The 21,863-nt window shown below is 56.5% G+C and overlaps 1 protein-coding gene across 1 annotated transcript; it reads right to left on the reverse strand.

Annotated features, from left to right (window-relative positions):
• Positions 1 to 8,426: 8,426 nt before the first annotated feature.
• SLC4A3 (solute carrier family 4 member 3) lies at positions 8,427 to 21,857 on the reverse strand. The gene is given in 22 exon segments (XM_040450895.1): positions 8,427 to 8,759; positions 9,424 to 9,597; positions 9,791 to 9,960; positions 10,288 to 10,462; positions 10,464 to 10,542; positions 11,035 to 11,201; positions 11,710 to 11,799; positions 12,148 to 12,366; positions 12,832 to 13,026; positions 13,221 to 13,369; positions 13,658 to 13,876; positions 14,054 to 14,279; positions 14,950 to 15,134; positions 15,599 to 15,698; positions 16,132 to 16,315; positions 17,252 to 17,387; positions 17,866 to 18,046; positions 18,186 to 18,334; positions 19,898 to 20,097; positions 20,505 to 20,620; positions 20,783 to 21,063; positions 21,633 to 21,857. Coding segments are annotated over 22 exon segments (3,693 nt in total). The 5' UTR covers positions 21,853 to 21,857; the 3' UTR covers positions 8,427 to 8,681.
• Between the last annotated feature and the right edge of the window lie 6 nt (positions 21,858 to 21,863).

Genomic DNA, 21,863 nt, shown 5'->3' on the forward strand with positions numbered 1-21,863 from the left:
AAGTCAGAGCCCATCTTCCACCCCAGAAGCTAGAAATGTCACATATTCTCATTCCCAGCCTTCCCTGCAGTATGGACACAAGCATATGATATAAGCTTGGAGAACCGGATGCATCCACCTGAGACCTTGGGTCAGGCTCTGGCCATGCCAAGAGGCAGGACGGCGGGATATCATTCTAGGACCACCTGTGGCAGCAATACCAGGTAAGGCATCCACCACCAGGGGCTCAAGCTGTGTCATTGTAGGCTCAGTGGTGGCTGCAGCATTCTCATGCAACTGGGTTTTTTTGTGTGTTGCTTTTTTTTTTTTTAACTAGTCTCTACACTCAACTTGGGACTGGAACTCACAACCCTGAGATCAAGAATCACATGCTCTTCTGACTGAGCCAGCCAAGCGCCTCTCACCCAACTTTTTCTATGGCGTGTCTTTGACTGTGGTTCTGGCCAACGTCACTTCTGAGTTGAATTCTCCTACCTTCCCAGTGGTTCTATATGTGGTTCTTTAAGCTCTGTTTCTGCTTAAATTAGCTACAGCTGGCTTCTATGAGGTGCAAATAAGCATTCTGACCGATGCACATTCCACTGGCCCTCAGCAGCAAACCCTTCTGGAAAACAAAATCTTGGTCTCTCCTGCAAACGTCCTTATTCTTGCTCAGGGGAAATGGTTTGAGGAATAACTGACAGGTAGAAGAAGAGGGGACCTGCATCTAGAAGGGCTTGCTGAGAGGGACAGCGGAGGAACCCAAAGCCACCATGACTTACCCCACTTAGTTGCCAAACACCCTCGTCAGCTATTCTGACCCCGCACACAGTGAGCATACACTTAATTACAGTCTCTCCCTGTGAGATGAGCAATTTGGCATTGGGTGGAATAAACCAACTAGACTGACCCTGGGAACGAGACAATCCCAATGACACTGAAATTTTATTTCCCTTTCTCCCCTTCCACTCACTGTGCTCCCTCCGGCATCACTGAACACCCATTCACTGCTTAGAGGAAAGTTTTTTTTAATTCCTTGAGGGTGGCTTTGGGGCACAGAAGAGACCACGCATAGTTCTACTTGGGTCTGCTCAAATACTCAAGTGAGTATTTGATTTATTTAAAGTAGAGATTCAGAAATGTATTGCTCTTCCTTCAGCTTTTAAAATTGGCTTAGGAAGCTTATTGTCCTATGTATAAGTCTAGCAAATATTAACAATCACTTCGAGAGGGCTTTTGATTAATGTTTGGTCCCATTTATACACTTAGTTAATTAAACTTCTTTAACATTTTAAGCAGCATTTATAAATTTAATACATTCCATTCTTCTTTAAGTACTTCATCTGACTGACACACCTTCCCAAGTACTAAAGTGACTCTCAGAAAAGTTAATAAATTCAGCATGCAAAAAGCAGTCAAGCTTATGTTCTCATAAATTTCCAAACTATATGTAAATTTAGAGAGATTTCAACTTCAAATCTCAATCAATTATTCAAGTACAAACATAAAAGTGGAATGTTAGTGGTCCATTATTGTCATAGCCAAATTCTCCTTAAAACCACACGTACATGAAATATCCTCACTATGGAATGAATGTTAGTGTCCCCCCCAAATTCCTATGTTGAAATCCTAACCCCCAGTGTGAAGGCATTTAGGAGGGGCCTTTGAGACATGGTCAGGTCATGATGGTGGAGTCCTCATAAGTGAGATTAGTACCCTTATAAGTAACCCCAGAGAACTCTCTTGCCCTTTCTGCCATGTGAGGACACAGTGAGAAGACAGGCAGATATCTAGGGACCAAGAACTAGACTCTCACACACCCCAACTCTGTAGCAACTTGATCTTGGACTTCCCCACCTCCAGAACTGTGAGTCATAAATTTCTGTTGTTTATAAGCCACCTAGTCTATGGTATTCTGTTATAGCAGCCCAAACAGCTAAGACAATAATATACACACAAATTCCTTTAACTTGAAAATATTAAAACTACAGTTTTGATTCCCTTAAACATTTGTGTGCTGAATTTCATGTTTTCCCTGGATTACTAAAATGTCTATCCATGATAAAGATGATTTCCTTCTTTTTAACTAAGGTTGTTCATCAATGAAAACTTTGGGGCAGATGCTGACTGGATCCTCATTGGTGGGAGACCACTCCCTTAAATACTGGTAATTGATTACTAGTTTTCAAACCAGAGTCCAGTCCACAGCCCCTATCCAGGGCCCACATTTGATTTTGCATTTATTTGACCCTTAAGGTATGTAACTATATATATGTTTCCATCTAACTCTAAAGAATCCTAGGGGTACCTGGCTGTCTCAGCTGGTGGAGCGTGCAACTCTTGATCTCAGGGTCATGAGTTTGAGCCCCACATTCGGTGTAGGAATTACTTAAAAAAATAATTTTTTTTTAATTTTTAATTTTTTTTAATATTTATTTTTTGAGACAGAGAGAGACAGAGTGTAGGCAGAGGAGGGGCAGAGAGAGAGGGGGACACAAAATCCAAAGCAGGCTCCAGGCTCTGAGCTGTCAGCACAGAGCCTGATGCGGGGCTCAATCCCACCAACTGTGAGATCATGACCTGAGCCTAAGTCAGACGCTCAACCCACTGAGCCACCCAAGCACCCCTTAAAAAATCCTTAAAAAAAATAAAGAATCCCCATTCTTTTCATGTGCTTCTCATGCCTTAGGACTGCACAATTCTCATGGATATTAAACTTTCCTCTAATTGAATTCAGTTATCTCTTAGAGCTTTGTCTGATTATTCAGTCATGACTCCCAAAGTCATCCTCCAAGATCAACGCTCAGCCCCACTCCTCACCCTACCTCACCCCCTGGAGAGCCCTGAGTTTCTAATTCCCCTGGGAATAGAAAAGTGAGCTCTCCCAAGATCTATTTTCCTGGCAAGGCTAAGGAAAATGTTCTTAAGCTTAGCAACTTTGCCCATAGATTGTTTGGGGGTTACCATGGCATTGCAGCCTCTTGTTCCCCACCCTTCCTGGGGCAGGCACTGCAGCAGTCCAGGTCCGTTGGAAGAACAGGTCCACAGAAGAGGCACTGAAGCAAATCCCTAATACCCCAGAAAGATGAGGGGACATAACCAAAGTCATCACCTAATCCCCTGAGCCAAGCTAGAACCCAGGACTCCTGACTCCCAGCCTCATGCTCTGGCCACTGAAACACAACGCCCTCAACAACAGCAAAGCCAGCAGAGCCAGAAAGGACCTCACAGATCACAGCCCCCAACCAATCAGCCCAAACATTAGAATATGCTACATACAGCCCTTCAGGTTGCATGGGAAACAGAAGAGAAATAGGCATGGTCCTGCCCCTTCTAAAGTAAATAAATGCACCATGTATTTGTATGTCCACACTAAGGAGAAGCAATGATAAGAAATGACTTTCAGCTATAGTGAGAATGGAGGTGAGGGCTGGGCCTCAGAGAGCAAACAGGGTATGAGGATGGCCTCCAGAGATCCTGGCATTAGGGAGAGCTCTTACAAAGAAGCACTATATTCAACGGGACCTCCAAAACCAGAACGAAGGAGAGGCTGTGGTCCCTCCATCATTAACATTTTGAAGAACCACCCATAAAGCAGGAATGGGACAGCTAAGATGGAACTTAAAGCTTTCTGCTGACTGGAGCCCCAGGGCCATCTCTCGGGCTTCCCATCCATCCCCTATCTTGGTTCCTACAGCTCCTGGGGCCCTTGATGGCACTTTCTCTTTCCCACCTGCCACCGTCTGCTCATCAGCCTAGTATGCAGCATCACAACTTCTCTCCTCCCAGCCGACTCAGAAAGAAACCCACAGGGGCGCCTGGGTGGCTTGGTCGGTTAAGCGTCCGACTTCGGCTCAGGTCACGATCTCGCCGTCCGTGAGTTCGAGCCCCTCGTCGGGCTCTGTGCTGACAGCTTGGAGCCTGGAGCCTGTTTCAGATTCTGTGTCTCCCTCTCTCTCTGCCCCTCCCCTGTTCATGCTCTGTCTCTCTCGGTCTCAAAAATAAATAAGTGTTAAAAAAAAAAAAAAAAAGAAAGAAAGAAACCCACAATGCCTGTTTGGGTCTTGAGGGTAGTACCACTAACAGACACCAAGAAAGTGACAGCTGTGAATGAAACTAACAAACACAAGAACCAAAACATCTCTCGGAATTTTTTAACGGTGCTACTGGTGTCACCCTTGGCTTTCAGGGGATGTTAAATAGGGCAGCGTCCTTGACCTCTTGACCCTTCCTTCTCTGCCACCTACTCACCTCTCTGCCCTCCATGCCCCCCTGTGACCAGGCCTTGTTTTGTTGTTGCTGTTGTTGTTGTTAGGGGCACAAAAAAAGGCTCAGGCTGGGTCTCTGCCCATCTTATGGCCCAGAGGGGAGACAGATGAATATGAGCCATGGAGGTGCCATGGGAGTCATGCCGTGGCCAGCACGCTGAGGGAGCCTCAAGTGAAAGTCTCATTGTGTACATTCCTCAGTGCCCCCTTCTCCTCAACACTGTCATCCAGCAGCCCCCAGGCCTGCTCTCTCTCCAGTTGGACCCATCTCCTCTCTGTCCGTCACCTCCATGACCATGGCAGCCCTGACCCAAGAGCCCTCTGCTGCTTCTCCAGGCCCCCCAGATCTAAGTGGGGCTCACCCACCCCCACAGAACATCCCAACAGCTGCCTGCTCGGTCAGCACTGGACAAAGACTTGTTCAATAAAAAGAAACATTTCCAGGGTGCCTGGGTGGCTCAGTCAGTTGAGCGTCTGACTTCGGCTCAGGTCATGATCTCCCAGTTTGTGAGTTCGGGCCCGGCGTCGGGCTCTGTGCTGACAGATCAGAGCCTGGAGCCTGCTTGGGATTCTGTGTCTCCTTCTCTCTCTGCCCCTCCCCGACTTGTGCTCTGTCTCTCTCTGCCTATCAAAAATAAATAAATGTAAAAAAAAAAAAAAAAAAAGCAAAAGAAACATTTTCAACTAAATTAAAAATAATCCCAGCAGAGGTCTCAAATAAATCTTCCTTCCAGAACATAAACCCTACAAATACTGGAGTTTGCTCTTTGCACAAGTGGGCAGTCACACAACTAATCAAGTTGTCTCTCGGAGAGTTATATCATTCATTTATCTGGAAACCAAACCCCTCACTCTGGGTTTCCTATTTGCCACACTAGATTCAATCCACAGTTGGATCCACAGAACCTGTTTTATTGCTATTGGCTTAATGACCAGCTATACGGGCGGTGTTGGCACAAGTGTCCTTGACTCCTGCTTCGCCTTTCCATTGCTACTCAGAATTCCCTTCGGAAGCTCTAAGTGTCAACAGGCATGATCATTATTTGAGTCACCTAATACAATAAGAGATGTCACACAGGCTGCCAAATGGGACACATTATTGCCAGGTTCTGTGCCCTGAAGGAGGGGTTCAGGGCAATCCAAGCAGATGGTCTATGAGCGCTGACAGCCAGAAGCTTTCACGAGGGCATCAGACATCTTGAGTGAGCTGAATCCTCAGCGCGGAACAAGGCGCCAGCCACCCTCTTTGCTCAAAGTAAAAGAATGAGGTAGCACTTCCCTGGGCCTGAAGTGGGCTTGGACTTGTCTGAGAACGAAAGTGTTGGGCAGCCACCCAGGATGTGGCCATGACTCCACTCAGAAAGCTGCAAGGGGAGGGTAAAATGGCAGTGGGTCCACTATTCTCCTTATCAGAAGGGTCCTGTCCCACCTTGCTTGTGCCCACTTGCCAAGCTGCTTCTAGTCTCAACCAGATAGCAGTGGGGCCTGTCATTCAAAAATACCAAAGGGGTGCCTGGGTGGCTCAGTTGGTTAAGCATCCGACTTCAGGCCAGGTCGTGATCTCACAGTTCTTGAGTTCAAGCCTGCGTCGGGGTCTGTGCTGACAGCTCGGAGCCTAGAACCTGCTTTGGATTCCGTGTCTCCCTTTCTCTCTGTCCACTGCTCCCCCGCCCCGCTCGTGCTTTGTCTCTGTCTCTCAAAAATAAATAAACATTAGCAAAAAAAATTTTTAAGTACCATGACCTCAGGGTACCTGGGTCGCTCAGTCGATTGAGCATCCAACTTTTGATCCTGGGTCATGATCTAACCCCCTTGTTGGGCTCTGCGCTGAGCGTGAAGTCTGGTTGGGATTCTCTCTCTCTCCCTCTGCCCCTCTCCCCCATGCGCTCTCACTCTCTAAAATAAAAAAATAATAATAATAAAATAAATACGTGGCCTCTAACCCCATCATAGTCCCCCAGAGCTGGGCCACCAGATGGTACCAGATGGGGCTCCTCTCTGTTGGTTCCCTCTCCTTCCCCCGGAAGAAGACATCCTCAATCAAGCTGCCCAATGCCCCAGGAGGATGAGGTGAGAGGGTCAGTGAAGAGAAAGTCAGAGAAAACCCAAATGAAATGAAATGAGCTCTAACAGTCCAGGCCCCAAACCAAGCCAGCTGCCATTCTATGGGTTTGCCACTGCTTCATCATCCCTTGTCTTTCTTCCATGCCTAACCTGGCCCCCACTGTGCCTCCTTCCTCTGCCACCCTCAAGGTACCCATCCCTGGCAAACTTTCGGGGTGCTGCAACCTCCTCGGGCCTCTTGGAGCCTCTACAGGCCCCCACCCCGGGTGAGAAAGAATCCCTCTGACCAGGCAGTTCAGCGTATGGGTTGGCCAACACTGCCCTCCAAAACCTGATTCAGCTGCACCTGCCTTCCCTCCGTGGGGGCCGGGAAAAGGTGGGTGGCGCTTGTCTTCAGGGTCCCAGGCTCTTAGGTCTTATTCAAATCCTTCCACACTGGGCGACATGTTCACTAGCCAGAAGTTGTATCTGGTTCTACCTTTTCACCTACTGCTCTGAGGCCCTGGCTCCTAATTTTACTGAAGGCCACCAGCCAGGACCCAGACGCATTCCTTTTGAAATGCCCCCGCCATCTTGTTTCTCATTTTCCAGTTGAGGAACACCCCCACCTCCCAGCTATTTGCCAAGTAGAGATGACTGACACAGCCTGTGTCCAATGAAGAGCCAAGCTTTCGCGGCTCAAGTTAGCACTTGCCCTCAGGGGCTTAGGAAGTAGTAGGTTCTTTCCTTCGGAGTCCCCCGCATCCCCCAGATCAAATGGGGAAACCCACCCGCACCCTGACGGACCCCCCCCACCCCCACCCCTGCATACAACGCCTCTCAGCCACGCCCATCTGTTGCCTCTGCCATCTCGTTCGCCATCTGCTCTGCTCTCAATCTACTTTCCGGGTTTTTGTGTTTGACCTTCATTCACTTTGCTCCTGGCACAGTTCCTCTGAAATTCCACCGGGACTTGGCCAACCTCAGGGAAAAGGGATTTTGTCTTCATTAGGCCAAGGGAGCCAGTCAAAGGCCAAATGAACTTAGAGGCCATGGTGTCGCCGGAGACCAAAGGAGCCGGCTGGACTGAAATGCTTAAACCCAAATGGCAATCTGGGACGTCTGGAAGGGCATCTCTTCCCTATGAACACCACAAACGGCCTCGCAGCGCTCTGTCCCCTCTGTGCTGACCAGCTTCAGGGCTCTAGCTGTTGGCCTGAACACGAGGGACGAAACTAGGAAAAGGCTAAGGAAGAAGCAAGGCCAGCTAGGGTGGGGCTGAGGAAGCCTGGATCGGGATGCGCAGAGCCACCCAGGGGGCTGTGGAACTCCACGTAACATTCCCGGCCCTCTCCGTGTCTCCCAAGGAGGCACAGAATGTGCGTCCCTGGGATCTCTGGCCACGAGATCCAGCGGGTCCACCAGGTGGCAGCGCTACTCCTGCCCGGTGGGGACGGAGCCTGCAGTGTGAGAGAATGGCCACCAGGGGGCAACACAGGGCCAACCTGCTTCACAACGCTACCGGTTGCCTAGCAACTGTGACGCAATGGGCTCCCAGTTTGCACCCTCTTCAAGGCCTCACAGGTTATTTCTGGCATAACAGACTGTTGCACAAGGAGTGGCCTCAGGAATCCCCAACTGCCACTCTTTTAAGCCGTGAGAATCTAAAATGGTCCAGGGACCCAAATCCAGCACCACCCTGGCGTCTAGGGGATTGGGCTACTGTCCCTGCTCCTCGGAATGCCAGGGATCAGGAAAAGAAGATAAACATTTTCCATTTCCCTCTACAGGCCCAAAGCCACTGGGGACACTCTGATTTCTCTAGTGGCTAAAGCGGAGCAACCTCCTCCCCTTCCCCTTTCCCACCCTCCCCCTTCTAAGCAGGGGCCAGATTAGCAGTGTGTGACCTTGAGCCAGACCTTGAGCCTCCTGCTCCTTCCTCAGCTGTACTCGAGAGGGCCCAAGGGGGTGACGATAAGGTCCAGCTCTGACCTTCTGTGGCCTTCTCTCCCGTTCCCCCAAGAATTCTGTCCTTGCCTCCAAACTCTCCCTGGCTTTGATGACCCTGAAAATAGAATTCTTCCAATTCCAGTTGGATAAGTATGACCTGAGAGACCAGAGATGGAACCAAGAAAGTGAGGCAGACACAAGACAAGGAGTGTGGTTATAATGAGCTCAAAGCCTGTGCCGGTCTGGTCTGTGAAAGGGCCTGGGTGAGCCAAGGTCAGTGCCCTAGGCAGAGTCATCAGGCTGCTCTGGCCGTGGCGGTGGTGGTTCCAGGCACGTCTCTGGGTTGTGAGGAACCCGCTGGCCCTGGGGCTGGGCTCCGACTGGGGCCCAGGTGTCGATCACTAAGGTATCGGGGTCTCTGAGGGGCACCACGTTGGAGGATCACACGGGCATGTGCAGCTCGTTGTATTCATCCTGGCCGTCCTCGTCAAAGTTTGGTTCAGCGTCTTCAGAGTCCAGCTGCAGAAGGGAGAGGGTTGGGAGAGGCAGGGAGGCAGCTCCCGCCCTCCCAGTCCCCGGCAACGCCTCCGGCCAGCAGCCCACACCTTCCCGGGCCTCGCTGACTGTGGGGACCATGACCCCAGCCTGAAACACTTCCCTCTGGCCAAAACCCTCAGGTCGCCGGCCCAGTGACACCTCCCGATAACAGTAACGGTGACAGCCGTTACTGCCGCTCAAGTACTTCCAAGGGGCCAATCCTCGCTCCTGTGTTACCCTGTACACCGCGTTCGGGTGGGTGACTTCAAAACCACGTCCCTTCCTCCAGCTGACCAAAACAGAGCTCGGGGTGGGTTTCGGTGCCACGCCACCCCCGCTTGTCCCTGAGCTGTGTGCTTTTGTGCAGGACACGACCTGCACAGCTATCGGCAGTAGTCCTGTGCGGATTTCACACCAAACCGTCATACTTGGTGCTTTACCTGGATTAGCGCTTAACCCTCACGACACTCCTATAAGGAAGACTCCATTATCAGCCCTTTCCTACATCTGGAAGTAAGATTCCAGGAGGTTAGGTAACTTGCCTCTGGTCACACAACTAGCAGGTGGCACAGCAGAGGCTGGGACCCAGGAGCCCCCGATTCCAGGGCCCATCTGCCCTCACACCGCCCCGCGCGGCATCCCTTACCGCCTGCAGCTCCCTTTCCTGGAAGAGCCGGGGCAGAAGGCAACGCCTCAGAGGCACCGTGAGCAGCAGCAGGAAGGGAAAGGCGAGTGAGGCCGCTGTGGACTTGACGACCCAGAGCAGCGCGATGCAGCCCAGCTGGATGCAGGTGAACAGGTGCATCCGCCACGTCTTCACCTGGGGAACCGGCCTCGAGTCTCACAGCGGCGCAGCCCTCGGCCTGCTCCCCCCCCCCCCCGAGTCTCTGGGGACTCAGCTCCCCAGGCCCCAACTTACCCTCCACCGTCATCCTGTCCATCTCCAGCCCGGGAATCCCTCGCGGCCCCTCCCCATCACCCCTCCTCCCCACCTCCATGCTTCCTGGCCCTACCTTGGTCACATAGGGTTGCTCAGGATGGTGTTTCGCCGGCATGAGGATAAGCAACAGACGCTGGGACAGCTGGATGCCGGACAGTGACGTGACCCCCATGTACAGGAAAATCCCAAAGAGCACAGCCAACGGGATCCGGCGCAGCACAGCCCCCATGACGATAGACAGGCCTGGAGGAGGTGACACAGACCTACCTGACCCCTCGGACAGCCCCCATGAAGATGGACGGGCCCCGTGGAGAGGGGATCTGGGCCTCGTCGCTACAAACAAGAGAAGATGGAGCAGGACAGAGAACCAGGAAAAGGCTCGGGGTAAAAAGGTTCACAGAGTGTTAAGAGGCAGGTTGGGGTCACAGCGGGTGCTAGACGTGATGCCTTCGGAGACTCAGGAGTCACCTGGGTCAAGTCCGGGATAGACAGTGGATTTAAGGCCACAGGGTCCGAGAAGGCAAGTCTGTGGGGTGGGGGCAGGGGGCCTTGCAAGGTGGGTGCTCTCACCCACGAGGCTGGCGATGAGCACTCCAGTGACCCGCTGCTCCCGCACCTCCTGGATCTGGGGCTTGTCGCCAGGAGCGATGGCAGTGCGCATAACAGTCAGTGCATTCACATGAGTGACTGAGCGGACGGTGGCAGCCGTGAGCCAGGGCAACCCAAACAGCCCACAGAGCCCCCCCCAGCGAGCCGATCAGGAGCAGGTCCAGGTGGAAGCCAGAGCCCTTGAGCAGCCTCCGTGCTTTCTGGCTGACGATGAGCCTGCAGGAACGGGACGGGAAGCGAGGGCTGAGGGGCTAGGAGGGCAGGCCAGCCGCGAGGCCGGGCACACGCAACAGGGACAGCGTCGTCGTGGGGGAACGACATGCAGGGAAGAGCTCTCCCCAGGGCCTGCCAGTTTCCTCTTTCAAGTTCCCAAAGTGATGTTCTCACGGCTAAGCAAATCAGAGCTAAAATCTCATACTGTGGGTATTTAAAGCACCACAAAAACCAGATGCCAGATCTCACCACGTTGTGGTTTAAAACCAAAATGAGACACATGCGAGCATCACTGGGCGAGAGAACGTACTGCCAGAATGTGGTGAGGACTGCCAAGTGCCACCTCGCAAATGATGATGCAGACAGATGGGTATCGTGTCACAGCACCGCAGGGAAACTGTGCCCAGGCCCACGTGCCCCCCCCCCTTGCCACCACTCCCACCGCTTCCCGCTCTTCCCCAACCTCCTCCACCCAGGGTCCTCCAGCCCCCTCACGCAGTGATCTGTGTCTCCATGAAGATCAAGATGAGGACCAGGAGGGCAGGGACAGCCGCCGCCACCATCATCCAGGGCGGGAAGGGACGGGCACTGCCCAGGGGTGGGATGAACCACGTGCGCTTATGGGGGGATGTCACTGAGAGCCCTGTGGGCACCGTCAGCTTCTGCATGGCAGGAAGGAAGACAGGGTTCAGGCACACGGCCTCCCCATGCTAAGAACCCCATAGGGTGGCACTGCCCCCACCACCAAGTTCTGTGTTCCCTGTCCCAGGACTCCAGGAAACCTGGATGTGAACAGGTTTTGGGGAAATTAGTTTTCCATCTTCCAAAGTCACTGTCCCTGCAAGGGTCTGGTAAAAGAGAATGACATCTTTTCTCCCTGAGGCCCAGGGACACCTGTCATTTGGTCCCCAGCCCATTACTTGCTCCAGGAGTCTAGGCACAGGGTCACACAGCCTCACACCGCCCCCCCCCCCCGGCTGGCCACCTCAGCGGCCCCCAGCCCACCCACCCACCCCAGCGCGGCCCCAGCAGGTCACCATGTCACTAGGAAAGCTGAGGCCCACCCTTGATCATGGCCACTGCAGCAATGGGAATGAGTCGTGGCCTCCCTCTCAAGACTCTGGGGTGAGAATCCCCTGCCGGGGCTGGGGGGTGGGGGAGCTCGCTCACCTGCGTGTAGGTGTCTGTAATAGAGTAATCCACTAGGACCATCACCAGAATGGAAATGGGGATGCCAAAGTCCCCAATGATGCGGCGAGCCTGGAGAGAGGAGCCAATGGGGTAAAGGAGCAGAAAGTGAACGTGAGGGTCAGGGGCACTGACATGAGGGCTCATTACTCCCGATTCCCTTGGGTCCAAGCTGGAGCCAGAAATCCCCTGACCCGTCCCTCTAAGTCCCATGGGTGCTGCGAAGCTCAAGAGGACATTCCTCCCTGATTCAATTTCTCTGACGCTTCCGGTGGGGAAGGGACTGCACAGATTTGGTTTAGGTCCATGGGTTGACCGGGACAAGGGGGAAGCCCCTCTCTGGAGCGGAGACTGGCAGTGACGGCAGGAACTGGGGGTGGGGGGGGACCCATGGGGGCCCCCCAGTCCCCAGCCACGCACCTTGCCACCCAAGAAGCGGCTGTTCCTGAACTTTCGCAGGAAGAAGGCAATGAGGAAGGTCCCAAGCATGAGAATGAGGGACAGCAGAGCCGTGTTGGGCTGGTTCCTCGGGCCCGGCGGCCCCTCAGTGGGGGGCAGGGCACTCCCATTCAGGTCTAGCCCAGCCTCCAATGCCCCCTCGGGAGGGTAGAATGGCAGCAGCGGGTGCTCCGTGAATACCTGTGTGGGTTACAAGGTTGTGACACTGAACCTGGGCGGGTGACCCTAATTTCATCACCCTGATTTCATACAGCTGTGAGGGCGAAGCCTGGGTCCTCACATACCTGACCAAGCAACAGCGTCACAGGACACCCAGCTACACCATGCACGCACACACGCGCGTGCACACACACACACACACAGTCCTCTACAAAAGGAGCCCCATAGCACTGACAGCGCCCCACTCCATCACATACTGGTTGGACCCCACTGGAGTTCCAACCTGTACCCTCTGGCTGTGGCTCCCTGCCCTTCAGCGCTGACTTAGCCCAGGGTGTCCCAACCCCCCACGCCCACACCCAACGGAGCCCTCCTCCCTGCCCCCTCTGCTCCCAGGGCTCCATGCGCCACCCCCATGCTCTCCTCCCCGGGGCGCTTCCCAGCCCCCACCTACGCCCACCCCCCAAGACCTCTCTGGACCTCCACCTTGTACAGCTTGTGGAAGGTCTCATAGATGAAAATAAGCGAGATGAGAAAGGCGAAGATCTCCTGGGTGAAAGGTGAGATATAGCGGACCAGGAAGCTGCCTTCGGCGGCCACCAGGGCAAGGACAAAAACCACCAGCCAGAGGCCAACCCACACCCGGCCGGTGAGGTACTCCAGGTCCTGGGCTCGGCAGAACTGGAGGACAGGAGGGAGGTGTGGTTACCCACAGAGGTCAGAGACCCTGGCGGCGGGATGTGGGGGGGGCGGGGGGGAAGAGGTCACGGGATCCAAAGGAGGAGGAGGGGAGACACTGCAGGGACCCACGGCCTGGGCCAAGGGACAGGGCGTGAGAAGCTGATCCCTGGGGAGGGGCAGGGTAGCGGCATCACCTTGAAGAAGGCTTCTTCGAACACCAGCAATGGCCCGGAGAAGCCGACCACAAGAAGCGGCTGGGCCCCCAGCAGGGAGAAGAGGACGCCAAGCACAGCGGTGGACACAATCAGCTCGGACACGCCCATCAGGCCCTCCGTCTTCTCCCCTGGCGAGGGCGAGGGTCAGTGGGAGGGCCCTGGCCTGGCTCCTTGGACCCGGGCCCTCCTCTTCATCTAGCTTACCCTGACCTGGGGACCCAACTAGGACAGAGCAGCCCCCCAGAGCCCAGCCCCATCCCTCCCAGGCCCCTCACCACCAGCACCCCTGGGGCGGCCACAGCCTCCCTCGCCCCTTGCACCCCTCCCAACCCCTGCAAGAGTGATCCCTGGGGTCTCCCGACCACAGACCTTGAGGGTGACGCTGGGCGCCTCGCCCTGCCTCCCCTCCCTCTCACCTAGCAGGCCCCCGAAGGTGATGGCGGGGCTGAGGGCAGCGAAGTAGATGAACAGCACGGCCGCCACGCACTGGGAGTGCAAGGCATCTCGCAGGTCACTGGGGTAGTGCGGGTACCGACGCTTCACATCCCGCACGAGCCCCCCAAACACTGAGCCAGTCCGCAGCAGGGGGTCATCTTCAGGGGTCGCCTCAGAGCCCCCCAACTCCACAGCCAGCTCTGGGGGAACAAGGGGCTGTTGGAGCACAGACCACCCCTCCCGCGGCGGGGCCCTGGGCTCAGTCCTCCCCGACAGGGGCTGGGAGCGGGCATGCAGGAGCTAGGGAGTCAGGGCAGGCTGGGTCACGACCTTAGGAGCTCCAGGGCGGGTAGGGGATGGGCCCCAAAGGGGCTGACCTTTCCCAGGGGCCACATAGCTTCCCTGGGTAGTCATCTCCACTTTGGTCTGTTCACGTTCCCTCCGCTTCCTCAGCAGCTCACGCTGGAAGGCGGCCACGGAGCGCAGCAGGTCACGGCCCTCTACCTCCGATGGGGGGATCACGATGCTGCCATCCAAGAACTCGCTGATGGCACTCAGGAGGTCCTGCCGGTCATCTGCCTGGTAGGCAGCCTCATGAAACAGCTGGGGGCAGGAGAGGCAAGGGCTGAGCCTCCCAGAGCGCCCCTGGGAGGGCTTCGGAGAGGAGGCGTTGGGCCCTCACAGAGCCAGAGGCAGGGTGGATGTCTGGCCACGTATACGCGTCCAGTCCGATTGTCAAAATACGGAGTCATGTCCCTGCTGGCCAGCAATCGGCCGGCCACAACCCTGAACCTCCAAATGCTTTCTGTTCCCCTAGGAGCTTTGAGATTTTTCCACAACGCCACAACTAAAAGGGCAACGCCTGGCATAGCAGGGGCCCCCGAAACCATTCTGACTAGAGTACCCACACCCTACAGGTTGGTTAGTACGGATTTCCAACATCACCCCTGGCCAGAGGACCTTCCTATCCAAGCCGAGGAGAAGCCACAGCAAAGACCGACATACCCAGCCCTCCCCTTCAAGTCTCATGACTCATCCAGAACTCTTTCTCCCTCTTCAACCACCTCCCCTTCCAACGGCCCCAGCCTAGGGCTCCCTCTTCTCCCCTTGGCCAACAGCTCCTTCACAACCACTCCAGAGCACTGCCTCCACCCAGAAGGGCCCCCAGCACCCCTGCATCCACAGGCACCAAGGTAGGCAGGGAGAGACTGGGGAAAAGTAGGGCTCAGGGGAACAGGCCTAGAGCACCCAGCCCGGGGCCTGCAGGACCCACCTTGTCAGACATGAGGGTGGCAATGGAACGCCCAAGCTCGTGGTAGTCAGTGCTGGTGTGGCTGGGACCCAGCATCACAAAGAGAAAGCGAACCGGCACCGGGACCTCGAGCACAGACTCCAAGAGCACAGCCTCATTCAGTCGCACAAAAGCTGCCGCCGGCTGCTCCAAGAAAGGCACGCAGCCTGTGGGGGAGAGTAAGGCACCGGGCACTGGGTAAAGAGGATCAGTCCAGGCTGGCCCTAAAGAAAACATCTGGGGCTGTCATGTACAGTTGAGCAGGTTGCATGCTGCACGAAGAAACCCCAATCTAAAGAAACCCTATTCATTCATACGTTTACATATTTATTATGATTCATCAATAGATGAAACGTTCACAGTCTTCAAGAAAGAGTGCTTCTTTTTAACTCCCACAAAAGTGCCATGCAGACTAGCAGCAGTCCCAAACAGCAGAAAACTGGACGGGAGGCAGGCAGAGGACTGAGAAAGAAAGAGCTGGGGGCAAGACAGGCTGTCAAGAAAAGCAGGTGCAAGTTCGGGGGCTGGCCAGGGATGGAAGAGGTGGCCTGCAGGCCAGAGCATAAGACCAACAGACCACAGTGGAAGGAAACCCACACACCCAGTAACCCCAGCCCCCTGCCCTCCTTACCCACGAGCACAACAGTAGCCTCGGCATCTTCAGGGATCTTCTCCAGTAGCTTCAGGCTTTTTCCCCGGTGACTGTCTCCCCCAGGCATGTGGAGGGGCTTCTAAGGACGCAGAACTGGAATAGGGCTGGGACCCTGACCGGAGGCCGTGGCAGGCCCTCCCCTCCCTTGCTTCAGCCCCCCTGGACTCGGCCCTCCAACCCCTGGACCTGGGCCCTGTTTTGTCCCTCTCCGGGGTGACGCGCCCCACATCGGGAGCAGACCACTCGGGCTGTGGACCCCTCCTCCGAGCAGCTCATGACCACCTCAGCCTTATCTCATTTAAACGGCTCCCATGGGTCTGCCACATCATCTCATCTAAACCTCCTATTTCTGTAGGGCAGAGGCCCTCATGCGTATCTGGATCCCCCACATGCCTGGTGTGGTACCAGGCATCCAACCTTCCTGACCCACTCAACGAAGCCATCAGTGGCCTCCAGTGTGAAATCAGAAGCCCTCTCAGTCCCCCAGCCCAGGTCAGAGCAAGGCGACTGACCTCCTTGGCATCTGGGTCATGAGGCCAGAGAGGGGCTGGTTCCCCCACGTCCTCGGCCATGGTAGGCACTGCACCGTCAGGGCCATGGCTGGGGGTTGGGTGATGATTCCCCATGACCGAGTTCACGCTGGAGCTGGATGGGTTTCGGGGAAAGAAGCCAGTGTCCTTGTCATCATTGGGATGGCTGTGAAGAGGGCAGAGGGAGCAAGGCAGGTTAAGAGGAGATGCCCTTAGTGGGCTGAGGTCATGAAGAAATGAGAAATAAAGGGTCAGCGGAGGGGGGCGCCTGGGTGTCTCAGTCGGTTGAGCATCCAACTTTGGCTCAGGTCATGATCTCACAGTTCGTGAGTTTGAGCCCTGCGTTGGGCTCTGTGCTGACAGTTCAGAGCCTGATTCGGATTCTGTGTATCCCTCTCTGCCCCTCCCCTGCTCATCCTCTGTCTTTCTCTCTCAAAAATAAATAAAAACATTTAAAAAACTTGAAAGAAGGGGCGCCTGGGTGGCGCAGTCGGTTAAGCGTCTGACTTCAGCCAGGTCACGATCTCGCGGTCCGTGAGTTCGAGCCCCGCGTCAGGCTCTGGGCTGATGGCTCAGAGCCTGGAGCCTGTTTCAGACTCTGTGTCTCCCTCTCTCTGACCCTCCCCCGTTCATGCTCTGTCTCTCTCTGTCCCAAAAATAAATAAACGTTGAAAAAAAAATTTTTTTTTAACTTGAAAGAAAAAAGCAAAACAAAGGAAAGAAAAGAAAAAAGAGAAAAGAGAAAAGGAAAGGAAAAAGAAAAAAGGAAAGGAAAAAGAAAAGAAAGAAAAGAAGAGAAAAGAAAAAAGAGAAAAGGAAAGAAAAGAGAAAAGAGAAAAGAAAAGAAAGAAAAGAAAAAAGAAAGAAAAGAGAAAAGGAAAGAGAAGAGAAAAGAAAAGAAAAAAGAAAAGGATCTGCATCCCTTGTACCTCAGTGTAAGAAAGAACCTTCTAACGGCTGGTGCTGTCCAAAGATGAACGAGGAATAAACTCCCTGTCGCCTGGGTTATGCAAGCAGAGGCTAGAAAGCCACACAGGTGAGTCTGTGCTCCTGGAAGAGCAGCTGACCTAGAAGGCCCGTCCCAGGCGCCCCACCCTGGCACCTGTGTTTCAGCAGGAGGGTGCGCAGGACACTGGCCCTGTCCTCCGGACGGATCTGGTCAGACACGATCATGGTCTCCACCACGAGATGTGCGATACCCGGCAGAGTGGTCTGCTCCAGGTCCAGGAGGGCAGCTCCTGGGGGCACAGTCGAGGAAGGGGCAGGGCCCCATCAGATAGGAACAACCACCCCGGCCGCCTCGCTCCCCTGGGGCAGGCAGACACGCGGCGCGAGCCAAGCGCCCGGGGCTCACCGTTCCACACCATTCCACGTGGCCTCGCCGAGCCAGAGAGGGGGGTGTGCAAAGGGAACACAAGAGCAAGGGACGGCCCCTCCTAACCCAGGGAGGGGAGCCACGGGCGAGCTTCCCGCACGTGGACTGCGGCCTACTACGGCCCAGGTCCTGCACCGGGCACCAGAGGCACAGCTCGGGCCCTCAGAGCTTACGGCTAAGCAAGCAGTCAGACCCCACATCTCCAGAGTGGCAGCCGGACCTCGCCTGGGCCCAGGACTCCAGGGAGCAGTCCCCAAGAGCTGGACAGCCTGCTGCGGGCCAACCTCCGGGGTCTCTGAAGAGGGCACTGCACCCCAGGGCCAGGCCCGCGGGGCACCTACCGTGGGCGATGGTCCTCCGGAGCTCCAGAAGGCTGCGGAAAGAGAGCGAGGCCACGTGGGGCTTGCCCCAGCGCTCTGTCTCTTCCTCCACATCCTCCTCAAACTTGATCCAGCGCGCCGTCTCCCGCCAGTGGGGCTCCTGGCTGCGGTCCAGCGTCAGCTCATTGAGCTCCACAAACACCTGAGGCAGACGCCAAGGTGAGGGTCTGGGGGCCGCCAGGTGGGACCGGCGGTCTCAGAGACACGGCGCCCAGGCGAGGCAGGGAGGAGGGAAGAGGAGGCTCTGGGGAGGAGGGGAGAGGAAGCCGCAGGCCCGGTACCTCATGAGGCCTCCGATCCAACGTCTTCTTCTTTTTCTTCCTGCGCAGGATGGGGGCCAAGCCACCGGGGCTGCCCCTCCCACCCTGCGTGCGCGACGGCTTCTTCACTAGGTGACGCCGCATGCCAGGGTTGTCCTCCAGCCGGTGACCTGCAGACGAGGCAGGCTTCGTGGTCCCAGCGGTCCAGCTCAGGGCCTCACGGCCACAGTTAACCCCTCCGGCCCCCTGCTCTGCCCAGCCAGTCTACCTGGCGGGTGCCACGGTCGCCCAGGGGCCATGTCCACACCTCCACACCACAGACAAGGACAGTGAAGCCCGGACAGGGAGATGGACTAGCCCAAAGTAACACAGGGGACCACCGGCCAAAGCACAGTAAAAAGGCAGACCCCAGCTCAGTCCACAGCCCCAGCTCCCTTCCCTCGCCCATGGCCGCTGCCTCTCATGCTGGAGCTCTATGACCTGTATCAATTCACCAGGCCCCCAACACTTTCCCTGTGTCCTCTCTCAGCACCCAGGTCTCCCCCATTGATACACACATCTGGCAGACTCCAGGAGAGCTCTGTCCCTTCCTCCCCACCTGCCCCTTCCAGGCCAGCAGCTGCGGAAAGGCCAGCTGCCCAGTTACTCACAAGCTGGTCCCCCTGCCATGGGGCTCAGCTGGCCCTGGGTGGGTTCCCATGGGTCACAGTCATCAAGGTCCAGCACCAACATCTCTAAGTCCTCTGAGGTCAGCGAGTCTCGAGTGCTGGGGGCTGGGGCCATTCCAGGGCCCCGGCTCTCAGCGTCCTCAGGCCTAGGGCTTGGTGCCCCGATGGGCTCTGTGGCCTCCTCCAGCAGGCTCATCATTCCCCCGGGGGCCGAGCCCTCGGCCCCTGCTCCCTCCCAGAGCCCTGGCTTTCCTAAAAGGTGGGAGCCTGGGCCAGTGGTCTTCACCCAACCAGAGCCTCCTGACTCCTGGCAGCCCCGGGCCTGCTCCCTGCTGCTTCCAGCCCCCTCCCTGAGTCTGTAAACACGCCCTCCCCCTGACCCCCACCCCCACACCACTGCTGCCATCGGATTGTTCCTGTCCCTGTCCTCAGGCCCTGGCAACTTTCCATGACGTACTGAGCTCAAAGCCCTCCCTCCCACCCGCGCCCACACACTGTGGTTCCAAGGGGGAGGGAGGTGGGGTCAGTGATGCCCCTGGCCCGGGCACAGAGCCCCGTGGGTGATGACAGGTGGCACAGAAACCAGGGCACTGATAAGACGGAAGGAATGTGCCGAGATCGCGGCCAGGCCCTGCCAACGGTGGTGTGACAAGTATGGGGCCCCTGATGTAGGGAGAAGCAGGACCCAGAAGAGTGGCTCACGCTCAGGGGGCCAGTGTGAAGGGGCCAAAACGAAGATGAGAAGATGAGCCTTAGGGGAAGAGGAGATATAAAATCTCCAAATGCCATGGGGAAGAGAGGTTGCCTTATTCAGGGGGTGACTCAGAGGACAGAATCAGGACAGAAGGACAGAGGTGTCACGAAGGGAAATCTCAGCTCTGGCAACCAGAGAAGTGGCTTGGTGAGGTAGTGAGCTCCCCGCCCCTGGCCACATTCCAGCAGACAGGGATACTGCAGAGGGGACCCAGCGCTAGTCTGGGGAGAGCACAGAGCTTCCCCAAGGTTCCTCACAGGCGGGGCGCCCATGGGGGTGGGCCACGGGGGCTGCCACAGGGTGTCACTCACTCTTCATGTCGTCCAGGTCCGCGGAGCCCAGCATCTGGGCCTCCGCCTCGTCAGTGGGCACCTGCTGCTCCGGGCCACCTGGGCTACCCAGGGCACTGCCTGGGCACAGCCGTTCCCGAAGGTCATAGCTGGCCGACGGGCTCCAGGGCCGGCTCTTCTCCCCAGCGACTCGGGAGGCCCGGGCCCGGGGGCTCGGGGAGCTGAGGAGGCACCATGGCAGCCTTGGACTTGACAGGGAACCATGGTGGAGATGGGCCAGGTTAGGGGGTTCCTTTGCCCTCCTCCAGTTTGGGGTGGGGCCTGGAATAGCCCCCTGGGCACTAGACACAGACTCCTTCTGGGCAGAGAAGGAAGCTCACGTCCAGCTCCCTGCCCCCACCACACCAGTCCCCCCCTTCCTCCCTGTCCTTCCCCCTCTAGCCCTGTCCTCTCTAGTTGACACCTTCTCTCTCCTCTTTGTCAGTCATGTGGATAGAGAGGGAGGCGTGCCCCTCCCCGCTTCCTCCGCCCCCTCTCCTCTCCTCCCCTCTTCCCCGGGGTCAGAGCTGGGGACAATCCCCAGGGTCAGGAAGGAGCCTGGGACCTGCTCTGGGCTGAATGCCAGTACCTGACTGACTGCTGGGGGCTCTTGTCAGAGCAAGGGCCCACCGAGGGCAGGGGCTTGGTGAAGGCAGCCTTCCCGGAGAGGCCAGGACTGTCATCCTCGTCACTTCCAATGGAGAACTGTGGACAAAGCAGAGTGCCTGGGTCCCTGCCCAGACTCAGCCCCCAACCCCCGACTCTGCTTCCCCCAGGCAGGCCCAGCCCCCTCTGCTTCGTCTTCCTTCCTCTCCTCTCTGCACCCCTCCCTGAGGAGTCGGTGCTCCTTCGGGGGCAGACCCATACCTTTGCTTTCTGTGGGGACCCTGAGGGCGGGGGCTCCACAGGTTCTGCCTCAGATTCCCCTTCCTCTTCCTCCTCCTCCTCCTCCTCCTCTTCCTCCACTCCGGCTGCCCCCTCCTCCTGGATGGGAGGGGTCCCCTCAGAGGGGGGAGCAGAGGTCTTCTCCTTCTTCCTCTTTCTCCTGGTCTGCCGGGCAGAGGTGGGGGGCAGTCGCCGCAGCTTGTGGGGTGGAGGCAGGCGCGCCGAGAGCGGGTGGTGGGTGTGGTGGGATGTGTGCCGGTGAACTGGGGGTGCAGGAGAGCCGGTTGGGGTCCCCACAGCAGAAGGGGGCCCCTCACCACCCTAGGGGCACACACCTTATTCTAGCTCAGGGCCTCAAACAAGGGCACCCTAGTCCTTCCTCGAGAGCCAGGCTCCCCCCCAACACCTGTATCCATGTCCTGCCATTGGTAAGGCCTGGCAGAGCGGGGGAATGGGCCTAAGGGAGAAGGTCGTGAAAGGGGGGCTTGGGGAAATAGGACACGATACAGCAAGGGGGGAAGGCAGAGTCAGAAAGAGAGCAGGGCCGGAGGTATGGCAGAGACTTGGGGAAGACGAAGGTCACGGAGGGAAGCCTCAGGCCCATCTCCCTGTGTCTCCCCTGCGTCTGGGGCCCGGTCCCCTGGAAGGTGGACAGGCGATGGGTGAGTGAGGCAGGATGACTTAACATGGCATGGTGGCCCAGCACAGCGTCCAGCACAGCGTCCAGCACAAGATGGCACTGGGTGACCAAGCCAGTGGTGAGCACGGTGATGGTGGCAATGAAGGTGATGGTGGTGAGGGCGGCCACACTAGGGGTCCCCAGGCTACCCACACTCAAAGTCCCGCTCGCTGTAGCTGCGGCTGGGCTTCTCAGGGTCCCAGGCCGGGGGCTTGCTGATGAGGTCCCCAAACCTGCTCACAGCCAAGGTCTTGCCCAAGTCATCGTCCTCCTCCTCCAGGTCTGGACTCAGAGGGGGCTCCTCCAAGGGCACCCGGACCTGCAGGCTCAGACAGCCTCTCCTAAGGACCCTTGACCCAAGAACGCCCCACATCCCCCCCCCCC

This window comes from Herpailurus yagouaroundi, unplaced genomic scaffold, assembly GCF_014898765.1.
Source record: "Herpailurus yagouaroundi ecotype Mexico unplaced genomic scaffold, PumYag 202, whole genome shotgun sequence".
Taxonomy (NCBI): Eukaryota; Metazoa; Chordata; class Mammalia; order Carnivora; family Felidae; genus Herpailurus; species Herpailurus yagouaroundi.